At 30.9% G+C, this 25362-nt stretch overlaps 2 protein-coding genes and 1 pseudogene across 2 annotated transcripts; 2 read left to right on the forward strand and 1 right to left on the reverse strand.

Moving 5' to 3' along the window:
- The first annotated feature begins 1250 nt into the window (after positions 1–1250).
- On the forward strand, positions 1251–4532 carry LOC112716816 (B3 domain-containing transcription factor VRN1). Its single transcript, XM_025768826.2, has 6 exons — positions 1251–1398; positions 2196–2766; positions 2883–3034; positions 3160–3409; positions 3850–3971; positions 4109–4532. Exons 1-6 carry the CDS (start codon positions 1294–1296, stop codon positions 4352–4354), a joined length of 1446 nt encoding a protein of 481 aa, XP_025624611.1. The 5' UTR covers positions 1251–1293; the 3' UTR covers positions 4355–4532.
- Positions 4533–5082: 550 nt separating this feature from the next.
- LOC112716820 (B3 domain-containing transcription factor VRN1) lies at positions 5083–6301 on the forward strand. Its single transcript, XM_025768837.3, has 2 exons — positions 5083–5362; positions 5506–6301. Exons 1-2 carry the CDS (start codon positions 5288–5290, stop codon positions 5980–5982), a joined length of 552 nt encoding a protein of 183 aa, XP_025624622.1. The 5' UTR covers positions 5083–5287; the 3' UTR covers positions 5983–6301.
- Positions 6302–6778: 477 nt separating this feature from the next.
- On the reverse strand, positions 6779–16203 carry LOC112716821 (replication factor C subunit 3-like; annotated as a pseudogene).
- Between the last annotated feature and the right edge of the window lie 9159 nt (positions 16204–25362).

Here is a 25362-nt window from a genome sequence, read left to right on the forward strand (position 1 = left end):
AAAAAATTAAATAAAATGATAAACGGATCAGCCCATTTAACTAATCGGGCTGACCATAAATTATATGGGCTAAAAAATTTTGACTAATCAAATTTCTTATTCAAATTTACTTTAAATTCTTCAAATTTAGTCCAACTTAAAATTTTAAATTCATGATTATTCGTTTCTCATGAATGTTGTGTTGTCTTGCACTAGAAAAACAATTTGATTCTTATAGTTTCTACCACCTTCTAATTAGGATGCAACTTAGTTTCTAATTTCAATTCAATTTGATTTTAATTTTTTTTAATATTATAGTATATTATTCTTAAATGTTCTTGATTTAATTATTTAGCATCTTTGTCTGTCTTTCTCGATATTTTCATTAGTAATAATCTATTATCAAACACATTAAGACTTGATTTGATAAAAAATTTTTAAACACTTTATTTTATATTTGGTAAATAAAAAAGTTTATATGAGTGTGTTTGTAACCTTTAAAAGTTATGAGTATTTTTTAAAATATTTCAAAAAAAAATTTTAAAATTTGTTTATACTTATTAAAATTAAAAAATTTAATATAACCTCATAAATTAATTAATATCTAAATTTAATTTTTACATTAATATTCATTATAATATTTATAAATTTTAAAATTTATTTTATCAAATACACTTATTATTACTTATGTTTATTAAAAAATATTTTTAATTTATTAAATATAAATATTATAATTTTTAAAAAACTATATATAAAAATTAATTTTTATAATCTACATTTATAAAATAAAAATTTTATTAAACTAAGCCAAACTTAACTCAATTGGTTATTAGTATTCACCTTTTATTTTATGTACTAACATTTATCAATTATCATACCACTTCATTATGCCTCTATTTTGTTTTTTTTTTTCATATACACCTTCTCCTTTTGTTTAATTTGTCTAATAGTGTTTCATATTACCATTTTGAAAATATTTGATAAAAAAAATAAATTACAAGATAAATTCTAACTATTTTTTTTGTTTGTTCAGTAGTACCATTATCCATTATCGTTATATAACTCTGCAATCAATTATGAATGAATCTATACCTTAACTTGATCCTTTCAATTTATTAAACTATATTAAATATATATTAAAATTATCTAAAAATATATAATACATAAAATAAATTAAAATATATATAACTAATTTTAGTACCCACTTGTTATTTTTGTAATTTAATTATTATCCTAAAATAAAGTTATTTAACCAGCAGCGGTGTGAAGACTGTGAACCTCAATAACAGTCAAATCCATTCATCATTCGTTGTTATGGCTTCCTCTAACTATCAACAAAACGACCATTCTCCTTCTAATTCTCCTGTGATCCGTTTCTTCAAGGTTATCCTCGGAAAAACTCTTCAAGATGAAAACTTTGTAAGCATTTCTCGTCGTTTCCATCTCCTCTTTTTTCTTTTAAACTGTGTATCTTTTGAGATATTATTAAGTTCAATAATAGTTTCTCTCTTTATTCCCCTGCATATGATTTTTTTTTATAAACACTTTTCTCGTAGAATAACACACATGCATGGCTTCTTAGCTGCAAAGATAGTAATAGTAAGCTCTTTAAAATTAATAGTGTTACTGTTCATCGCTTCTTGTTATCTAGATAATTTTTCATTAGCAATAATGTAGGCTTAATTATAATTAATTTTGCAGTAGAAATAGATAAAAAATACATAAGATGAAATGAAAACCTAAAAATATATTTGTTAAGTGGTTACATCTTATGTACTCCTGATTATTCTTACTACAAAAGTAATTATAATTAAATCTACATTATTGTTAATGAAAAATAATCAGGTAACACTTTCACTAATCATTTTTCATTGTGCATATGTTCGGATTCTTATCATTACTGATTTGGTCACTACTAATTTTCATGTTGCAAAATAGTCCTTTGAGATTTGAAATTAGTCTCTCCTTTAAAATAGGTGAAAAATTAATCTTCACCTACATACAAAATTTAGGACTAACATGCTTGGACTATTTTATTGCACTATTTATAATTATCGGTGAAGGATGAATTGAGGATTTAATGTAACTATATGATGGCTTGACATATTTGATTAAATTATTTAACATAATACATGTCAACATCTTGGTGAAGATATAGTAATGTATATCACCTTATTGTTAATATCGTTATTAACATCATATTCATAACATTGCAGAAGTTACCAAAAAAGTTCACTAGAAAATATGGTTCTGACCTATCAAACCCATTGTATCTTAAGCCTCCAGATGGTAGTGAATGGAGAGTAGATTGGATCATTCATGATGGTGGAATTTTGTTTAAAGAAGGTTGGAAAGAGTTTGTTGCATATTACTCTCTTGATGATGGCTATGTGTTACGGTTTGAGTATAATATTGGAACTTCTCACATTGAAGTACAAATATCTGACATGAGTGGCCTCCAAATAAAGTATCCTGTCAATGATCAGATCAAAGAACACCCGCCACAACACAGGGGCCAGCCGGTGGAAGGGCCAAAAGAACAACAAACTAGAGATGTGGATAGCAGTCCCAACACTCAAAACATAAGACTTAACGAGGTACGGCAGAAGAAAATATTGAATGAACCAGTGCTAGGAGTCCGGGGCCAACCGAGGAAAAAACTGAGAACACCAGTGTCATCTGCTTCTAAAGGTAGACAGTTGGAAAATGACACACAAATCAGGGAAGGTATTAAATTTGAAAAGAAAAACCATAAGATACCAGTGTCTATCAATCAAGATTCTAATGGTATGTGTCTCACGATTGGATCATCCTTTTCTTTTGTGGATTCAACCGTTATTACTTGCAACTACTTTTTGTATATTATGGTGGTAGCTTCTGATTCTTTGTTTACCATGTACAAGGCAAAAGAAATAGAAAAAGAAAAGATTCTGAATCTTCTGTTAGTCCCTGTCTTGCAAGACATGAATCTCTGAAAGAAGCTAAGAAGTTCAAGTGGGAAAAGCCCTCTTTCATCATCAAGATAAAGCAACTGTCTCAAACGAGAGCACCACGTGTAAGTATAATTTAATACATATATCCGTGTTGAAAATTATATATCATGTGAACCTCCATGTGCTATCATTCTTTCAAACTTTGTCTTATTTCTAACGATAATGACATAAATATGATGTGCTGCAGTACTTTTCAACTAAATTCTTCAGGAAGTATTTTGTAAATAATCCACAAAATGCTAATATAAGGTTTGGAAAGAAGTTGTTCCCTGTTAAGTTGATCTATAGGCCATCATCATGTGATGCCTTTATGTCTGCTGGTTGGAACTTTTTTGCTCGAGCTAGTAAATTACAAGCCGGAGATGTTTGTTTGTTTAAGCTCGTCAATAGAAAAGATCCAGTGCTTGATGTTCATATTTGTCGTCGACAACGCCGCGGTAAGGCAATTGTTTAGAAATTTTTAAGCTTTGTTATTCTGTACAAAAATTAAGATATCAGTCCAACATTGAAAACGTAATTAACTTTAATAATGGAATAGAATTTAGCATTATCCTCATTAAAAAAAATATATAAAAAATTAATTGATCTTATGTTTGACTTGGAGTACATTTTACAAATCTTTAAATTTTTCCTTCCTCTAAATATTTATAGCAGTAGAATCCCAATCTCAAGAGAATTATTGTTAGTTCTGGCTGAGAATGCAATTAGCTTATAACTGCAGCAACTATATAGTTGGTCTTTAATGTAATCACAATTTGTTATATAAACTAATCTTATGATAAAATTTTTGTTGGTCTCCAACCCTATAGATATAGCTTGTAAACTCTCCATAAGTAAGATTCATGCTAATTTTTTTTACAATCTGTTATGATATTAGAGTCACTTTCCAAATCAGTGACTCATGAGATTCAGCTCCTGAAAGAAGTTAAGGAGCTCAATTCACAGAATCCCTCTTTCATGGTCAAGATAAAAGACAGTGATCCAAGAAGATCAAGGCCTGTAAGTTTATTTCTTATCTGTGACAAAACATAATATGCCATACAAACTTTTTGAGTGCTAGTTTATACTTAATTTCACAAATTGTAAGTTTATAACTATTTTTAACCATAGCGATTCAAAAATGAAATGTGGTGCAGAACTTATCAGCTATCTTCTACAGAAAATATTTTAAAAAGAATCAGCAGAATGTGAAGTTACAGTTCGGAAAGGAGTTGTGGCCTGTTACGATAATCTACAATCCATCGTCAAGAAACACCTTTATTTCTGCTGGTTGGAGCTCTTTTGCTAGAGCAAATAAATTAGAAGCTGGAGATGTTTGTGTTTTTGAGCTCATCAATAAAAAAGATCTGTTTAATGTTCATGTCTGTAGAGTCCAATGCTAGGCTAATATATTATAACTTCAGGAACTAAGAGCTCGTAATTCTTAGACAAGTTAATTTTGTGAAGAATGTATCACCTTTCTTTTGTTGAATCAAACTTCTACTGTATCCTGGATTCCTATCCTTTTTGGTGTCACTAGTTATATATATATATATGTATGAACTAAGTGCTTTAATTTTACTTGTTTTGTCACTTCATGATTGCATTGTTTATCCTCTCAAAGTGAAGATATGGTTGTGTTTGGTCATAGGGATAAAAAAAAGTGAAACAGAATTTTCATGGATTTTTACCTATGAATCTAATCGATCAACTCATTAAAATAGTATATTATAAAAAAGATTGAAAATTAATAAAATATAAATTAATTAGAATTAATTTTATGTCTATTATAATTCCAATATTTATAAGATTTTTTTTTAGAATACTATTTTACTAATTTCGTGCTTTTTATTTTAAGAGAAAATTTTTCTTATTTTATCAAATAAAATTTATAAAAATTGGAGAAGTTAAGAATTTTTTAAAAATAATTTTTGAGTCTTTTCCACATTTAAGAACCTTATTGATACATTAAAGATAAAACTATTTTTAAGTACTATCACTAGAATTTTAATCCTCTATAATTAAGAGTTTAAATATAGTTTTTGGTTTATCACTTCTAGTTATACGGTGTGTGTTGTTTTTTCTCATTTTGTGTGTATATATATAACTGCTTATATAAGTAGCGAGTTCGAGTTGGTCATGTATCGAGTTAGAGTTGGTATTGCATTGAGTACTTTCATGAGAGTAGAGACAACTCATATCGAGGGTAAAATGGTAACTTCATCATCCACCACCTCCTAAATACTCTTCTGTTGCTGTCATCTTCTTTAGCTTTTTCAATTAACTTGTCTTCTTACCGGAAACTGTGACTGTGTCTGTGAACAAGAAGAACATCCATGGCTTCCTCTATTTCCTCTGATATCCGTTTCTTCAAGATTGGTCTCGGAAAAAGCGTTGAAGATGGAAACCTTGTAAGCATTTTCTTCACTTCATATCCTATTTACTTATAATATTATTTAATGCATGCATTCCTCTTTGTGATTTTTCCCTTGTAAGGGTTTCTTCATTTATGCTTGTTACTAAGACTAGTTTCATACTTTCATTTGAATTGCAGAAGTTACCAGAAAAGTTCAGTAAGAAATATGGTGATGGTGTTCCAAATCCAGTGTATCTGAAGCCTCCAGATGGCACTGCATGGAAGATAGATTGGTCTTTGTATGATGGTGTGATTCAATTTGAAAATGGTTGGAACGAATTTGCTTCATATTACGCTTTGGATAATGGCAATCTGCTGATGTTTGTGTACAATGAAACTTCTAACATTAAAGTACACATTCTTGACATCATTTATGGCCTTGAAATAAACTATCCTTCCTTGGATCACATTGGCGATGACAATTCGATTGAGATCTTGAATGAACTGCCGCCACGAGGCTGGCCGAGGAAAAGACTGAAAGCAGCACCAGAAGTATCATCTCCTTCTACAAGTAAAATATTGAGGAGTTCTGTCAAAACTGGAGATGTAGAAAAGGGCCCTGATAAACAAAACTGGATGCAGTGTTGCAACAATGAAGAAGCTAGTCAATCTTAAGAGACAGGTCTTAAGAATTAAGATGCCAACAATTCAAAGTGCCAGAGCTGATCCTGATAGTATGTAATTTCATGAGCAATTCATCCTTTTATTTTCGTAGATTCTAATGTATGTCTTTTATTTTCGTAGATTCTAATGTAATCCTTTGTGGCTAAAATGCATAAATCATAGTTACAAATTCACCAAATATGTATCGTACGCATATGCGTACCATACCAGACCGTATTGCATTTCATGTAACTATGCAATAAATATCTTATTGTTCTTAGGCTGTGTTCAAATTTTGTTGAAATGAATAAAAATTACTGTGTTGTTTGAAGCTTGAACTTAGCTACAAGTAACTTCTATGCAAATTTTTATGGTGTACATGTAAAGTTGTTCAAGAAGCAAGGAAATTCAAGTCAAAGAATCCCTCTTTTGATAACTAGTAGGTTCGGTTCCAGACCACTAGATACGAAGCACTTTCAATTTGCTAAAAATCGATACAACAAATTGGAAATGGAAGAATTATACGCATGAATATAAAATGGTGGTCCATCTGCAAGTGACAGTGTGCCTATAGTTGCACAAGTGATTTAAAATAGCGACATGATGACACATGTCACTCCACTAACAAAGTTGTGTTCATTGCATCAAATTTTGATTGAATGGGCCAAATATTTTACTGGATGGCCGGCAACCGAGTAATACAGAAGACCTAGTGCTTCAAACGGTTTAATTAGAGGTTAAACCAAATTTAAATATAAAGTATATGGTCAAAATAAATATTGGCTGAAAAATAAATATATAAATCCAGTTCAGTTAGGAATTATTGCATGATAGAATAAAGAGACTCTCAACTGTGTCACTGTGTAGTGAAAGGGAAACAACAGACAATGAAACCGAGAGGTATCATTTCAGTTATATGGGCCATCGCCAAATCATGTCACTCACTGAAGTTACATAACATAGACAATGAGAATTGAACTTACTCCTTCAGTTCCTTGTAAATTATTTTCTCCATATCATATCATTAAAAGAGAAATTCTTAGATTTCTTCCTCTACATCAATTAAATTTTTGTTCTTATCACTTATTTTTTTTTTTTGTCGTATTTTTTTAAATTTCATAGATAAAATCACTTTATAAAGAAAATCTAATTCCTGCTAGATCTTCAGCAGGAATGTAGCATTGTCATATAGCATGAACAGCAAACCATTGCTAGATCTTCAGCCGAATGTTGAAATCAGGAAGGATTTGTAAATGCTCATGAACTTAGCCACAAACGCTGCCATTGTCAACATATAGAGCAAAAAGAAAAATATACCGTCAGCAATAAATTCTTGTACAGGCCAAACATATATCATAGTATATAAGATTATAAGTGATTCTTGGATGCTTCAGGAGAGACATGAATTGTGCTTATAATCATATCTTGAAAAGTCACTCCTGGTGGCCAAGAATACCTTAATATGGGGTTGCTTCAGTATAACCCCATTGCTACTCACATATTTAGACCATTACAAATGCTAATATAGATAAAAAAATTGTCTATAAGAATTTGCAATGGTTAGCCCACAAGCTCACAAGATATAGCTAACAATTTGACTTTGACCACAATGGAAAAATACCTTCTATGTGAAAAATGGCCTTCTGTCCAAGTCGCATTCTATGTTCCTGTTCCAATAAAGGGAAAAAAGAATAAGAGACTCCATACTTCAAAATAGAGGAAAAAACGGCCAGACAAAATCTTCTACTGTATAAGTATATATTAAAGCACTTACATAATATGCTGCCCAATGGCATACTTCATGCTTTAGTTCATAATCTAATTCCTCAGCAGTTCATAAAGAAGCATCTGAAAGAACAGCCAACAGATGCAAGTTGAAGTCAATGAGTCAACTAGTCACGTAAAATAGAATTTAACCACAACATATGCTCTGGATCAGCTAAACCAGACCTAGTTCTGCATCCAGTATCCTTAATACTTCCCATATAAGTTTTAGAATGGAATGAGGAAAATTTGCAAAGGAGGGCATTTACCTTCAAAATGATCTCTGGGGGAATGCAATTGATTAGCAGCTCGTACACCTTTCCTCGAACTAGAAACAACCTATAAGGCATATATGTGTGAGAGACTAAGCATTGTGATAAGAGATGTAATGCATGACACATAAGGTACTTAGGTGAAGAAATTCAGATTAAATTGAGCACACTATTGAATATGAAACCAGTAGACCTGATTGTGATTTCAATGCTCTAGCAAAATATTTATGAGGAAAATCTAGAGGGTAAACTCTGTATAAAGCAAACCTTTTGGGCTCTGTTCCTTCATTATATCAGATGGAATTTCGGAAATATATTCCTCCCAGTCCATTGGGGGAATTGCTTGTTTGTTAGTGAAAGGATACCTAAAAGAAACACAGAAACATGCAACAAAATGAAATAGAATTAATGGCAGCAGTTGCCATTAAGTTGTGCCTTAGAATTGAGATGATGAATTAAGGTGATGCATCCAATATGGTGAGAAATCCATGAGGCTTACTGTTGTACACGGCAAGTCTCAAAAGACAATATGGCCCTCCTTAAATTTCTATTTGATTTCTCTGCTATGCGACTAGCAAAACCAGGGGGAAGATGCAGCCCTTCTTTCTTACCAATGAATTCCAAAACTTCAACAATCTGCCACAGAGATTCCCAAAGATTAAGTACAGATAAATATTCAAATCAGAAAACTAGAGAAGATATAATCAATATAATAATAGTACTCCTTTGACACTATCTTATATACAGTGGATACTGGATACTGGTCAGTAGCATATTATATTATATCATATTGTACAAAATTCAAAATCTAAACAAGAGTGAGAGCAGCTTCAGATATATTGAAACAAACAGCCAAAATATACCATTATTATCAGTGGTTAACAAGAGTGAGTTCTTAGTTTTCTTTCTTTCTTCAACAAATAGTATGAGTTTTTCTCGACTGAAATACTGAATAGCAGTGGTTAACAAGCATATCTAAAATTCTAAGTAGAGAACATGCCAGAAAAGCTTCACAAAGTAATGATAGAGATAGTTGTAAATCAAACATTGCATTTATCAGATAAGCAAACTCATTCTATACTCAATTATATTTCCTTTTTCCAACTTTCTTAATCAGCATAATATTGTGCCTACTTCAATAGGAAATTAGGTAACAAAAGCTACTAATTAGTACATCCCCACCAGAGAAAGGCAAAGAGCCACAATGATGAAAAATATTTTTCTTATAGAAACTGGAAAGCAAAAGATAGTTTCCTTTCTTCCCCTAGCTACTGTAGCATATATTAAGTGCTGACCTTATCTTCACTTGGTGCATTTATTCGCACATTCAGACAACGAGAGCGGATAGCTTCTGTGAATCTTGAAGAACTATTGCAACACAGAATCAATCTGCAATAAGCACTGTACTTCTCCATGGTTTGGCGGAGAGAATGTGGTGCTTCTCTAGAGAGTTTGTCCACATCATTGAGCACCAGTACTGATATGGGACAAAAATATCAGAATGCAATTGTCAACAAAAAATAAGAAAGGCATAGCGAAAGCTTTTAGTCCATATATATTAATTAAAAAAACCCCAGGGGAAAGCGGTTGCCCCTTTAACATTGCCAAAAATAAAGGGACAACAAGAATACTTTCAATTAGAAAATGCCAGATCAAACAGCAATATAACAGTCCAAGATAAAATATTTCAAAAGATGAATAAATACAGGAACCACGATGACAAAATTGTGCAAAAAATCCGACCAAACTTAGTTGACTATTGGAAGGTGCCTACTTCCTATTTGATTGAAACCATACTCATGTAAAAAATTAAAAACAAAGAATCCAAGTTACCTTTAAATCCTTTCTTCCCTTTGGTATCAATGGGTCTATTCTTAGCCATTTCTTTGATTATTTCTTGAACAATGTATCTATCCTGAAAACCTGCATCACTTGGACTCATTTCAATGTGGTTGGCACTTGATAGTGTTGTCAGCTCATGATCAATCGATCTACTACCAGCCTGAAACCAATTCTCAAGTACTTTAAAATAGAAACAAATAATTTATAAAATGTCAAATTGCCAATTATTCAGATTGCTATATATGTAAACCATTTGAATATAATTCAAACATAATCTGTTATGCATCATAATCCACATGTGGGGGAAAATAACCCAAAATTGAACAAGTGTGATCCCCTGTGGCAAGCACACACAACAGTGAGTAACTTTTATAGGAATGGGATATCTTTTTAAGTTAAAAGGATCAACACAAATATTTTGAGGAACATTGAGGCATTCATTATTTTCCAAGTCAAGTCATATAGTTTACATATTATTGCCTCAGAATATTTTTTCTTTGAATAATTATAATCTTTTAAAATCACATATTAGTGACATGTTGATATCAGCATCTTCAGGACTTGAAAGTTTATCAGAGAAAATCTCCCCAACCATAATATAAGGAAGTATTTCTAATAAGCCGCAAATAAGGAAGAAGGACTTGGTAAATAGAAGGAAGCTTACATCCACTTTCCAGGTCCTGTTTTCCACCTTCACCTACAATGTATATGAAAAAAAAAATTAGAACAAATCATATTGCGGGCGCCAAGACAATAAACCAAAACTGAACTACATTACTCACTACTCATGTTATACAAAATTTCCTTTTACGTTTTTTCAGAAAGCAAATCACTTAACACAAATAAGGCACATGAGAAAGCGAAAAACAAGCAAACAAATAAAAAGGTCAGAAAAGAACCTTTTCAGCACCAGGCCCAAACATTTGGCGGAGAAGAGCCATTATTAGAGTTTTCTCGCCAGAACCAGGTGATCCATAGAAGAGCAAATGGGGTCAATCCTGTTCTGTAACCTGCAACAAGTAATCACAGGGAGACACATCCAAACACACATGAATAACAATAATAATAGTAAACAAATTAAAAACTTAAGCAACAGATTGATTAAATTACATTTACATGCAGAAAGAAAAAGGAAGTAGCAGTACCAATTTCTTGAGATTTTGTGCGATGTCGCCATGGACCATAACCTGGTCGAGAGTTTTAGGCCGGTACTTGTCCACCCACAACATCCCTTTGCCTTATGCCTCTTGTTAGCCTTCAAGTGTTCAAACTCAACCATGAGTCAAAGAAGAAAGAGATGCGCATGTCACACAGGAGTACAGATGGCAAAGCGCCCTGCCCTGCCCCGGCCCACCAAACCCTGCCAGAAAGGGCGCTGGACCAGCCCAGCTTGCCAAAGAAAAATAGGCTAGATATAATCCACCCCGTTTTTTGGTGGATTGGCAGGTTGGTGGCATATATATTAAAGAAAAATTCTCATTTTTGTCCAAAACAGTTTTCAAACAACTGTGCCAATTTCAATAACACAACGCCTAATATATTTATGCAACAATTAACAATTTCAACCACTTCAGACATTTCAACAACAATACAAAAACAATTGCAGAAAATACATAATAAATAAATATTAAGAAAAAAATGGCATGCAGGAGAGAAACTACTCGTCCGGGAACGTGAAGAGTACTGCCGGAGAGAATGACAAGATTAGAGCTGCCAGGAAGAGCTATCGGTGCCAGCCATCAGTGTTGCGAAGATAGAACGGCGAAGGGAAAGCCGTGAGCACACCGTAATGAGTGATGAGAAGCCGACGAGAGGCGAGGCGAGGCGAGATAGGAGTGTGAACATTTTCTAGAACTTAGGGTTTGCATAGATCAAATACAAAAACATAAAAATTTCAAAAATTCGCACCAAAAGAGAGAGAGAAGCCATAAGTTGAGAGAAATTAGGCTATTCACCAAAACATTAAAATTAAAAATAAAGAAACAAATTTTCAGTACGTCTTAATAGAACTTAATCAAAAGAGCACAAATTGCAGTAAAGGAAATCAACGAGGGAAGAACATAACAGGAAGAAATTGCAAATTGAACGATTAACAATAACCAGTGACTCGCTAATCACATTTAAAAAAACGCTGAAACGAGGGCAATGGTACAAACCAGATAAGAAGCAGCTTGCGTAACGGAGAAAAACGACACCTGCCTCTGCTCACTGGGTAGTGCTCTGTTCGGCCGCCAGTGAGGGGTTTAGGGCTCGATAACGAGTTAGGTTAAGCACTTAAGCGCATCTCTCTCCTTTAGTGGCGGGAAAGGGAAGCCCGCGTTTCCTTTTTTTTCCTTCCTTTTTTTTGTATGGAGTCCAGTCGGGTAGAAAATTTTTCACTAGTCGAAAGTTTTAAAAAGTGGAAAGTGTGGCGGTTGCTCTATCGCCACGTTTTTGGTGACCTGTCACCACGCTTTTTCTTTTGCCACACTTTTTACAAATGGCCTCCCGGCCGTATGTGGTTAATATGGCCACGCTTATGAAGCGTGGCAATAAAAAAAGATATGGCCACGCTTTCAAAGCATAGTGATAGAGATATATAGCCACGCTTTCGAAGTGTAGCTATCACAAAAAATGGCCACGCTTTTATAGCCTTGTAAATTAAAAAAAAAAAGTCCTTTTTTTATTACCAAACTTATATTACAAGACAAATCAAATAATAATTATAGACATATATAATTTTTGCTATAATTGTTTTATACATTAAAAAACTAATACTCAAATACAAAATAAATCTCAAGTTTAAATTCCAAAACTAAAAACTGAAGAAAAATACAAAAACAATACAACTTAAATCCTAAGTCCTTCGCTGTTCCTCCTTCCTCTAGCCCTCTTAAACTTCCTTCCTTTAGATCATACATAATTGTTTCGGAAACATTTGTGAACTTTTTTACATGCAAAAGATGACAAAAACAGATACAAAATTGATAAATTATTTTGAAGCTTCACTTTCTATTCTAGGCAACACTAGCTTTATTTTCTTTTAGCCTATTACTCAAAGTCGCAGACCAAAACATGTGTTATCTTGTAAAAAAACTTTAAAAAGAAGATTAAACAATAAAAGAAAAGGAAACAAGCATTATTACCAGAAGCCCTCCTCCAACAAGAAAAGCCAATCTGATTTCCTTTGATCGAAAAACATGCCAGAATTTGACATTATTCCTTTTCTGTCGGTCTTGCTCTGATTGAGCTGTGAGGAAATCAACTTCATCCTCTAAGCGAGCAAGATCATATATAGATCTTAGAAAGCACATCAACTGCTTCATTTCTCCTATTCTGTAAACATAGCATTTGTAAAATAGCATCAGGGGTCAAGCGAAAGAATATAAACTCTTGAAGAAGATACACACATGCACGCATGCACACACAATGAAAATTTGTGCTACTAAAGTAAGTTATATGGATTAGACAACTTCATGGTTTCATATTCTAAACAAAACCATGAAAAGGTAATGATATTTGAAAGTAGCTAATGTTACTATAACTGTAGAGAAGACCTTCAAATAATGCATTTTAAATATGGTATTTGAGAGCAGATAGTAATACCATCGTTGAGAATGGCTATGACAAGAACCATAAAGGGAGGAAAGTTAAATTCCCAAATGCATGTGAGTAACATAAAGCCAACCTGCAACCCAAAATAAACTGAAAATGAGAAGGAAAGAAAATGATGGCTTGATCACTGCTAAATTCTCCATATATCATATATGCACTTATAACTTACCACAATACGGATGGTGTAGATACAACATATATCTGCAAAAGAAAAATAAAATAAGGCTTTGAATTTTTCGTTACAACAAGGACTATTGCAATATTTTCTTAATATTTTCGTAGTTGGGGGATTACTGTGTAGTTTTTCATTCTTTGGAAAATTGCACGGCTAGTTAAAACAGCACTTATGATCACCCTCAACCCAGGTTCTGTTAGAACTATATCAGAGGCACTTCTTGCAGCATCTGTTGCATCTGCTACAGCGATACCTATGTCTGCTATCTTCAAAGCTGGTGCATCATTCACTCCATCACCATTCACCAGTCATCCCACAAATGTGCTTTCTAGCTTGTAACCTCTTCACAATCTCATATTTGTGCTCTGAGGGAACATATATAATCAGAAAATAGACAAGAATTTGGATTAGAGCTTTTCAGTGATTGCTATTATACTTACCAGGAAAGACACCAGCAAAACCATCTGCATCCTCTATAAGATCATCGACGGGAACAGAAGCAAAATTATCTTTGCTTTCTCCTAGCAGCGACGAAGAAGGATACATGTTAGAGCCCATTCCAAGACACCTTCCTGTTTCCTTAGTAATTGCAAGCTGATCACCTGTAAGGGTATTTTTTTTTTTTTTCAAGAGTATGAGATGTGATCCATTTCCCTTCTTGGTTACAAACAATTAATTCCTGAGACAAATTTCTGGAGGTATAATCTCCCACTAGTAGTCAGTAAGGCATCGGTTTTATTTTTTAATTTTTCAAATGATTCGAAGATGATCCAAAGGAGTAACCAGGTTGGTAGTTGAAATAGTACCTCCTTTGGGTCTGCTAACGTAGATACAATTGCACAATCAATTGCATCTTGGTTCTCTAGCCTTGATGCCCTTGCAGCCATAAGTACAACCATGTCCTGATTAATTCCATCAGCAAAGACCTACCAGATATTGATCATTGTTGGAAAAAGAAGAAACAGGTTAGTATTTTGAAAACACATGAATGGCTGTATAGACAATGGAGTTACTCTTTGTCTTTCCATTATCTTCTTTCTTTAAGAAATTATCTTCTTTGCATTTAACGATGTTTCAAAATGTTAGGACAAATGAGTTATCAAACCTCAATTAGATTCTTGTCCACTGTAAGCTTGTTGAGAGTTAATGTGCCTGTTTTATCAATGCATAGGACATCCATTCCAGCCATTTCTTCAATTGCAGTCATTCTCTTTGTTATAGCACCCTGCAAAGATTTATATCATTAGTACCTAACCTATAATCATCATTAGATAATAACTTTTATCATTAAAGGATAACAAGTAGGCCCCGTTTGGTAACTACACCAAGACAAAAATATAGAGTACAAACCTATTTGAAGGAGATAGATACAGAAACAGAAAAAATGTTTCTATCTAGGAACAAAATTTGCCTGATTTTCTATGTAGTCTCTGTCTTCGTGTTTCTATATTTTAGTTCTCAGGCACTTAAGCACAACATTACATTCCATCCTATATAGCTCAACAAAATGTTTGAATCAATAAACTAAATGTAACCTGCTGAGACAATTTGTGTGAAGAAAATATGGAATCCATGAATTACCTTTTTCAATGATTTGGAGTGCTTACAGCTAAAGAACCACACTCAGCAATGATTTTGTTCAGCATAAACACAAAAAAGAAAAGAACAAAACTTAGTTGCACAAATGAACCAATTAACCTTCTGAGATTTAACTACTATAATGACAGCAAAAGAACCACGTTCGACATTATTATATGAGGCTCAAACAAATATCATTTAAACTTCTCTGACTACTTACGAACGGAAGAATCAGGGAACTAGGGAAGCACAAATGAATCAGAGAATAAACATAAACAAAGAAGCACAAATCAATTTTGTTCAGATGAGAAGCCAAACCCTGCTAGTAACCTTGTTCTTCGGGAACTTGACGGTACCATCGGTTCTCTCCTTCCACCGGTTCCCTTCCTTGTCGAATCTGTAAAACTTCGATTTCCTAAAATCAATTGGAAAAGAGTAATAACAATTAAAAGCACAGATTTATTGTAATATTAAAAAAAATGATTAAATGATGATCGAAGATTTACTGAAAAAGCAGGAAGATTTACTCAACAGCTGCGACAGCGATCACACTGAGGACTCCCTCTCGCGCGTCCCCCCTTCTTGCGACGGCAACGGTTCTCGCGGTCCCTCATGGCAACCAGGAAGCACGACGGTGACTGGCGAGGGAGCAGCTCCTCTTTCCCCTCCTCGGCGGCGGCGGCGAATAGCTAAGCTCCTCCAGCGGCGGCGACGCGTTTGGTGACGGCTCCTCCTCTCTCATAGTTGCACACACTCTCTCTCTCGGGTTTGACTCGACAGCGGCGGCGGGCTGGTCTTCGACGGAGCTGGCAGCAAGGCGGCGTCTCCTTCCTAGAGCTCTCCTCTTCCGCGTGGGTGAGGTGGTGCGTGTGAGTATTGTGTTGTGTGCGCCGGAGAGGGTAAAGGGGGAGTGGGGCTGCGGCGCTGTTGTGAGCTCGATCGATTAGGCTGGCCAGGGTGAAAGGGGATGTGAGCTCGATCGATTAGATTAGGGGGTAGCCACTAGCCAGGGTGAAAGGGTTGGGGACCGGGTTGAAAGAGTGTCATTAGGGTGGGGACCAGGTTGGGGGCCGGGTCATTAGGGTTTTTCTTTTTTAAACCTTTTGGCCACGCTTTAAAAGCGTGGCCGTAATAAAACCCTATCGCCACGTTTTTAAAACGTCCATATTCTTTCTATGGCCACGCTTTTTAAGCGTGGCAGAAAAAAACATGGCCGTTTCTCTAATCAATTGCCACCTTTACAAAAGTGTGGCCGTTGACCCTTTTCGCCATGCTTTTAAAGCGTGACAAAAAATGGCCAAATTTCTAATCTATCACCACCTTCACAAAAGTGTGGCTATTGACCAATTTTAGTCACACTTTTAAAGCGTGGCAAGAAAAAAACGTGACCATAGGTCTTTTTTCTTATAGTGATATAGCTATATTATATACCTTAAAAATACATGATACATTTATTAATAATAAAAAATTTTAAATATTTTCATTTAATAATTACAAAATAAATGCATTAAAAATTTAAATAAAAAATGATAAATAAGTCATTGATCTTTTAATTTGATTTGCGAATATTTAAGTTTTTGAGAATTTAAAAATACATTTAAGTTTCTACACTTTTTAAAACTTTGACATATCGATCTCTCATGTTCATCTTGGGTCTGTCATACCCAACGGAAAAATCAATGTGACTCACATTATACTAACCTAGTTGATACAAATATACATGTGAGAAAGTTTTTAAAATGAGATAACTTAGACTCAGAAATCAATGTGTTTAAATTTTGAAAAGATCAAGAACTTAAATATATTTTTAAATCTTTAAAAAGTTAAATATTTGTGGATAAAAAAATTAGAGATCAATTTATCAATTTTTTAAAACTTTTTTATATTTTTTATAAAAAATTTTTGTTTTATAATTTTAATTTGTGCCTCTACAATATATGATAGATAAGTTCTAAAAAAAATTATACTATTCTTGCTTTTATATCAATAAAAATTACCTTCAATATATTTTTTCTTTTGCTAATATTTTGAATAGAATAAATTCAAACATGCATACATATTTGAGTTGTGTTGCAAGTATTTATGAGTGAATAAGGCATAGAGTAATAAAAATCAAGAAAATGAATTTATATGAAGTGAGAAAAATGGAGGAGAAGAGTGTATATATCAACAGAGAAGTAAAGATAATAAATATATTTATGGAATGTAAAAAAAAAAAGTGTAATGTCTGCAGCTATACAAATAAAAGATAAATGGTCAAATTAATTTTTTAAAAATTATTTATTTTTTAAATTGGTCTTTAAATTTTTTTTAAATTAAATTCGTTTTTTAAAAATATTAAATTAATTTTGAAAGTTCTTTTATCATTTTTTTTATTAATGATGCCAAAATTTATTAATGTAGCATATTAAGTATACTACAAAATATATTTAAAAATTTTAATTGACTATTAATATAATAAGTTTATGAAGTTGAATCAAATCAAAATCTAATTGAAGAAAGAACTTAAGGTATTGAAATATTTTAATTTGAGATTAATTTGATCTAATTTTATAAACTAATCATATTAATAATCAATTATAATTACTAGATATATGTTGTGATATTACTTAACGTACTACATTAACCAAATTCTGATGTTGTTAGTAATAGAAGTGACGAAAAAACTAACATAACTAATTTAAAATTAAAAAAAATAATTAATTTTTTAAAAATAGTATTTTAAAAAATAAATAATCTTTTAAAAACTAATTTTACAATTTACTTCACGCACAAAATTAAAAAGATTGTTGCCATTCCCTTGATAGAGTGTTGGTGTAGTTAAGTATTGCACAACAATACAGGTGCCATAATAAACCAGTGCATGTAAAACACATATTTTTTTCTTTCTTTCTTGGACTGTCCGTCGTCAATTATTCTTCTTGTGTGTTATTTACTTTTCCAACTTCTAAAATCAAAGCATGCATCTCTCTTATCAATTTTTTGTTAGTTCCCAGATTCCCTTATTTGTCATTTAGCATATAAATTATTATTATTATTATTATTATTATTTGTGATGGTACCTTGGAATCTGGGAGTACTTAAGAACAACGGATTTTGATGACATTTTGACCCGTTTGTATTTTTTTATTCTTTTTTTTGTGAGTTAACATAAATGAATAAAATAATTAAAAAAAGGGTGAGAAGTAAATAAATAACATTATAACAAGCTCCAGTTTATAATTAAATTTGCTTTAAATTTTTAATTTATGATTCTTCATTCTTTATAAATATTATATTGTCATGCACTAAAAAAATAATTTGTATTCTTTTAGTTTTTATTATCTAATTTAGGGTGTAATTTGGTTTTCAATTTTAATTTAATTTGATTTTAAATTTTTTTAAAGTTCTAGTGTAAATGTCGAATTTTGTCTAACATAATATTAAAAAAAAGTAGTTGATAATTTAGTTTGCACTTTTTTTTTTTCTGAGCGAAAAAAAATTCAGTTCCATCAATAAAAAAAAAGGAAAACATAAAAAAAAGCGAAAAATAGAAGAAGTCTAGCTAATATAGCCCAATATTCCTCAAGATCAAAATAAAGGCTCAAGATTTTTTATTGGACCAACAAAACGTCCAATCAACAAACATGCATTGTCCGAGGCATGTGATGCAGTGAACTTAAGAAGCGAATCTTTTTTTACTACAAAAATATATTTCTGGAGAGAATATCACAGTTAATAAAAAAATAAGTTGGAGAAGAAAAGTGATAGTTCAAAATCTGAAGCAAAATAGACATATTTAATATTAGGTATATTTTAAATTTCTGAACGCAATTTTTTTCTTTTTTCAATTTTATTTTATTTTATCATATAATATTCATAAAAAAAATTTTAAATATTTTTATTTAATGACTACAAAATAAATGTATAGAAAATTTAAATGAAAAAAAGACAAATAGGTCATTAATCTTTTGATCTACAAATATGTAAGTTTTCGAAAATTGAAAAATATATTTAAATCTCTAATATTTTTTAAAATTTGGACATATCGATCCGTTATGTTCACTTTGGTCAACGAAAAAATTAAATGTGATTTCTGCTCTACTCACATAGTTAATACGAATGTATATGTGAGAGAATTTTTAAAATAAGACAAATTAAATCTAGAAATTGTGTCTAGATTTTAATTTAAAAAAATCTGAAACTTAAATATATTTTTAAATTTTTAAGAATTTAAATGTCTAAGAATAAAAAAAGTTAGAGATTGATTTATCATTTTTTTAAATTTTTTTATATTTTCAATAAAACATTTTGTTTTATAATCTTAATATGTGTTTTTAGAACGTATAATAAATAAATTCTAAAAAGAAATTATACTATTTTTCTTCTATATCAATAAAAATTATTTTTAATATATTTTTTCTTTGTTAATATTTTGAATAGAATAAATTTAGACCTGCATATATATTTAAATTGTGTTGCAAGTATTTATGAGTAAATAAGACATAAAATAATAAAAATAAAAAAACAAATGTATATGAAGTAAAAAAAATGAAAGAGAATAGTATATCAATAAAGAAGTAAAAATAATAAATATATTTATGAAATGTAAAAAAATACTTTATTATATAAATTAAAATTATATAAAAAATATAAATTTAGTTTTTATAATTATTTTTTATTATATTAGTATTATTTAAAATATAAATTCTAATTTTTTCAAGTACTATTTAATTTTATAAAAAAAACTATAAATTTACCATTTTTATCATATACTTCACCGTAAAAGAAAGAGTATAATGTGCTGCACAAATAAATTTAAAAAGATGGTTGTCATTCTCTTCATAGAGTGTACGCGTAGTTAAAGTACTGCACAACAATACAGGTGCCATAATAAATTAGTGCACTAGACAACATACTTTTTTATTTTATCTTTCTTTTTTTTATTTGAAATTGTTGGTTAATTATTTTTTGTGCAGTATTATTTTACTTATTTCAATTATTTTTTTTGTGCAGTATTATTTTACTTTTTTCAACTTTTAAAGTATGCATGTTTTATTTTTAAATTTTTTAATCAGTTTTCAAGTTTCTATCATTAATATTATTTGTCATTTATTATTATTATTATTATTATTATTATTATTATTATTATTTGTGACGGTACCTAGGATTACTATAAGAACAACGATCTTGATGACATTTTGACCCGTTTGTTTTTTAATTCATTTTTGTTTTTGTTTTTGTGTGGTAACATAAATGAATAAAATAATTTTAAAAAGGGTCAGAAGTTAATAAATAACAAACTCCAGTTTATAATTTAACAATACATTTTTTCTAAAATTTATTAGGGATATCACTGCGTTTAGTTTAGTTTTTATCATAGATATATTATGTTCGTTCCAAAAAAAAAGTAAGTTTCTTAAATTTTTGCCGTTATTTGTTATTCTTGTGTAAATAATATCCTTTTATTGCAATTTATAAAAACAAAAAAGAAAAAAAATATTAATAAAATCATAATAATTGACATAATATACTAAAAAAGATAACGGTTTTAAATGAGTGTATTATGGATACATTGAAATTAAGTTTTCGTCCTTTTTTAGGCATAATCAAAATTCTAGATATATTTAAAATATTAATTTTTTTCCATAACAAAATTGGTGGCGACTCTATTATTTATATTTTTTATTTTTGTTTTGTCACATTCTCATTTGTCCATTTTGAGCACGTTGTAACATTTAACATATTATATTTGTACTATTTTTAAATATTCTTAATTTAATTATCTAACATTATATTTCTTAAACTAAGTTTACAAAATTAATCATTTCGAGCATCTTCTTCAACTTGTTAAATATCTCGGTTTTTAACAATTTTGTAAAGATATTTACGACTGTACTTAATTTTTAGTAAGACAATATTCAATTAAAAATTTTTTCTCATTCATTAATTATTTAATTCTGTGAAATCAAATATCAATATGTTTCAATCTTCCATGAAACACAAGATTTTTAGAAAGCGCAATAACTAATTTGTTGCTATATATTCTTTTTACCTATACTGTTTTCATTGCTTAACTTAGTGTTGCTATATATTCTGTTTTTACCGTAGAGAACGCTACTACTAATTATTTTTTGAAGACTATGAAATTACACTAAAATCAAGATGAAATGTAAATTTTGAAGTACTTTTTTTGTTAACCCATTCACTCTCGGTGTAATCAACAAGATTTATTTTATTAGTATTTTCATAAAAAAATACCATCATTTAAAGTACCTTTGATATATCAAAGAATCCTTTTTGCCGCTTGCAAATAGAGCCGTCAAAATGGGTTAAACCTATCGGGCCAGTCTAATTATCCATTTAAATGGGTGTAGTTTGCCTCTAAAAATTAAGTTCGTTTAAATTTCAGGTTAAATGGGCCGAGCCCGATTAACTCGAAAATCTGACCCATCGACTAAAAAAATACTATTTGTTTAAAATTTTTGACCAAAAAGTAATATTGTTTGTCAAAATATTTTTCAAAAAATAAAATAAAATGATAAACGGACAAGCCCATTCAACCGATCGGGCTGACCATAAATTGTATGGGCTAAAAAATTATGGCCTGCGAATAAAGCGAACTTAGTGAGTCAGGCCTAAATAGTCCGGGTTGGCCCGTTTGACAGCCCTATTTGCAAACAGTTGGTACAAGGCTCCTCCATAAATCTGCTAAGCAATCCAACTCTAAACATAATATATTGTCTAGTTGCAGTTAAGTACCTCAGACTTTTAATCAAGCTTCTATAATAAGTAGAATTTATTATTCTTCCTTTATCTCTTCTTAACAACTTAAAATTTTTTTCCGATCGAAATAGGAACTGATTTGAAATGTATCATCTAAAATTTTTTCAAAATATCATTTGCATATTTGTTCTGTGAAATAAAGATTATGTCATCTTTCTAAACGACTTCGATTTCGAGAAAGTAAGACATCAAACACATATCTGTCATTTCAAATTGCTTTATTATAACCTCTTTGAATTCTGTAATTATCTTCAAATTATTACTAGTAAAGATCAAATTATCAATATAAAGACACATGATTAAGATTCATCCAGATTCAACAAACTTGATATAAAGAGTATATTCAAATGTACATCTTTTGAAACCATTTTGAGTGAAAAAAGAATAAATAATCTTCTTGTATCATGCTAGTATTCTTTGCTTCAATCTGTATAAAATTTTCTTCAATCGATAAACTGTATCTTCTTCTTCACTCTTCAGGAATTTCATATCTTGCAAGTTGATCAACATACACTTCTTCTTCTAAAGTGGCAAATGCAGATTTAATATACATTTGATATATCTTTCATTTAGTTTGAGCCGATAGTGAACTAATCATACGGATAATATCTAATATAGCAACAGGAGTAAATACTTCAAAGAAGTCAATACTTGATTTTTATTTGTATCCCTTAGCAACTAATATTACTTTGAAATGATCAACTTCACTGTTGGAATTGTATTTAATTTTGTAAACCTATTTTACTCCAATAGACTTCTTATTTGTTGGTAAATCTATCGGCTCCCGTATGTCCTTTTTCTCAATGGCATAAATCTCTTCATCTATTTTTTTTTCAATTGTTGACTCTAGAGACTTCTTCAAATTTCAACGGCACACAATTTGAAAATAAAGCAAAGTTGACGCGATTTCTTCATCAAATGGATCATCATCGCTGCCAACTTTATAATCTGTCAATCTAGCAGGTAGTCTACGTTTTCTTTAAGGTCTTCTAGATGATTTTAGTTGTTTAGTTGTGTTAGGTTGTCTTTCTTCTACTTTATCACATGAATTTGAAATTACAATCGGCTGCTTTCTGTTCCCATCCCAAATATCTTTGTCGTCAAGCGTCACATTTTTTGCTGATGATCATCTTCTTTGATTTTGGATTATACAGCTTGTATGCTTTTGAGTTTATGCTATAGCCATTAAAAATACACTTTTCGCCTTTGTCGTCTAACTTCTTCCTTAATTGATATGGAACATGGGTATAAGCAATACACCCAAAGACTCTGAAAATGATTAATGGAAGGCTTCTTTTCACTCCAAACTTTCTCTGGAGTCTTATTACGAACACTTTTTATTGGATACCTGCTATATACTAAAATATAAACGGTTGTTGCGACATACATGAGTATACTTTCTATATACTAAAATATGAACATGCTTTATAACAATAGAAAGTATATCCATGTATATCTACTAAAATTATTAATAAAAGTGATAAAGTACTTGCAACTACCATTGCTTGGAATCTCAAAAAAAACAAAGATCTGAATGCACCATTTCAAGCAATCTTTAAACTCTCCATAATTTTTCTGTAGAGAATGGATCTCCATACTTCTTTTTCAGTTGACAAATCTCACAAACACAATTAGAAATATGAATCTTTGGAAACAAGTATTTTTCTTGACAGATAATTTAGGCCAGAAAAATAAAAATATACAGACCGCATATGCCACCGTTAGCTATCATCAAGTATTACAGAACTCATGCAAGAAGAATTAACATGTTGAATTTTTAATGGAAATATTATGTTTGAAATCATCTTTACTTTATCTATGAACCTTTTGTTGTTGTCAAATATTATGCAAATATCCACTATATGTTATTATCTTATATCCGTTCTCAAATAATTGCCCCATACTCAATAAATTTTAATCAAGTTCGAGAGTATAGAAAACATAAAAAATATAATTCAGAGAACCATCATTCAATCTAATTGGTATTTGCTCTTTTCCTTCAATAGGGATTTTATACTATTACCAAATTTGAATAGAAATTTTTCTACCAAACATATGATTATCACAACCATTATCCAAATATCATATATTTTTATCTTCAGCATATGAGTCACTTGTAAAAAATAAAGTTTGAATATCTGAATTATCATCAGTATTTTGATGTTGATTTTCTGCAACGTGTACTTAATTATTATTCATCATTTTAATTTTGTAGTCTGCCACATTGTTTCCATACTTTCTATAATGAAAACAGTTGAAATTAGTTCGTTCTTGATAAAAATGCCTCGACTTCTTTTTCGGTTGACAAACCTGAAATTTGTTCCACCTCTTCCTTGATTAGGTGGTATAAAATTACTATAACTTTCATGGCTGTAATTTTCATAACCTCTGTCTCTGGAGTTTCTTCTACCTCTACTTTAAAAATTGAAAGCACGGTCTCGTCCTTCTTGTGTATAGCTTGATTCTGTACCATTATTTAAATTCACTCGGCTTTTCACAGCTACTTGAGTCGATTTTTCTAACTTCTCTAATATTCTGCTAATGTGACTTTACATGGCTCCTTGAAACTCTGCAATCGTCATAGTATCCATATCATGAGACTCTAATATTGTAGTCGACACATAACCATACTTCATCAGCATAGTGCAAAATTTTTTTTCCACCGTTTTATTATTGGGAATATCTTTTTTATAGACTCTTGTCTATTTGTAATACGAGAAAAATATTGCTCAACAGTTTATGAGTTAGACATCATCTCGTACCTTTTATATTCTCTTCTCAAAGACTGTAGCTTTATTTTTTGAGCTTTATCTATGTCTTTGTATGGCAATTTCAATGTGTTTCATATTTCTTTTGTACTTCTGGCATTTGCTATTTTGTCAAACACCGTATAATCTACACCTTGGTGAATTTGAGACAGGGTTAATTGATTTTTTTTCTATTAGACAGTATCAGCTCCTTCTTGCAAACCCAACTCAATAAAATTCTACAAGTTATGAGCCTTCAAATGGATAAACATCAAAGTCTCCTAGTAATCAAGTTTTTCATCTAATTTGGGAACAGACCACACAACATTAAAAGTATTTGCTATACTGACTATATGAATAAACAACTATCTGAGAACACTCCCACACCTCACAAACCCTCAAACACTTGGCTTTGAATTGAACAGTTTTGATACCAAATATAAATATAATATCCGCACTTTATTGGTCTCAGGACCACTCACTCACTTAAATAATACTATCATATTTTTCATCTTTCAAACTCACCAACACACTCATAAAGAAAAAGAGAATTTTTAATAACTCAATACATCTTCATTCATATGAAAATATGATTAAAATACGTGGGTTCAAGCCTTTATATGGGCAAAGTTTTAAAATAAAATAATTTTTATAA

The sequence above is a fragment of the Arachis hypogaea genome, chromosome 10 (genome assembly GCF_003086295.3).
Source record: "Arachis hypogaea cultivar Tifrunner chromosome 10, arahy.Tifrunner.gnm2.J5K5, whole genome shotgun sequence".
NCBI lineage: Eukaryota > Viridiplantae > Streptophyta > Magnoliopsida > Fabales > Fabaceae > Arachis > Arachis hypogaea.

Coding starts and splice junctions, on each gene's coding strand:
- LOC112716816 (XM_025768826.2), top strand. CDS start 1,294: ATGGCTTCCTCTAACTATCAACAAAACGACCATTCTCCTTCTAATTCT. Junction 1,399..2,195: donor CTCTTCAAGATGAAAACTTT/GTAAGCATTTCT, acceptor ATAACATTGCAG/AAGTTACCAAAAAAGTTCAC. Junction 3,410..3,849: donor TTGTCGTCGACAACGCCGCG/GTAAGGCAATTG, acceptor TTATGATATTAG/AGTCACTTTCCAAATCAGTG.
- LOC112716820 (XM_025768837.3), top strand. CDS start 5,288: ATGGCTTCCTCTATTTCCTCTGATATCCGTTTCTTCAAGATTGGTCTC. Junction 5,363..5,505: donor GCGTTGAAGATGGAAACCTT/GTAAGCATTTTC, acceptor TTTGAATTGCAG/AAGTTACCAGAAAAGTTCAG.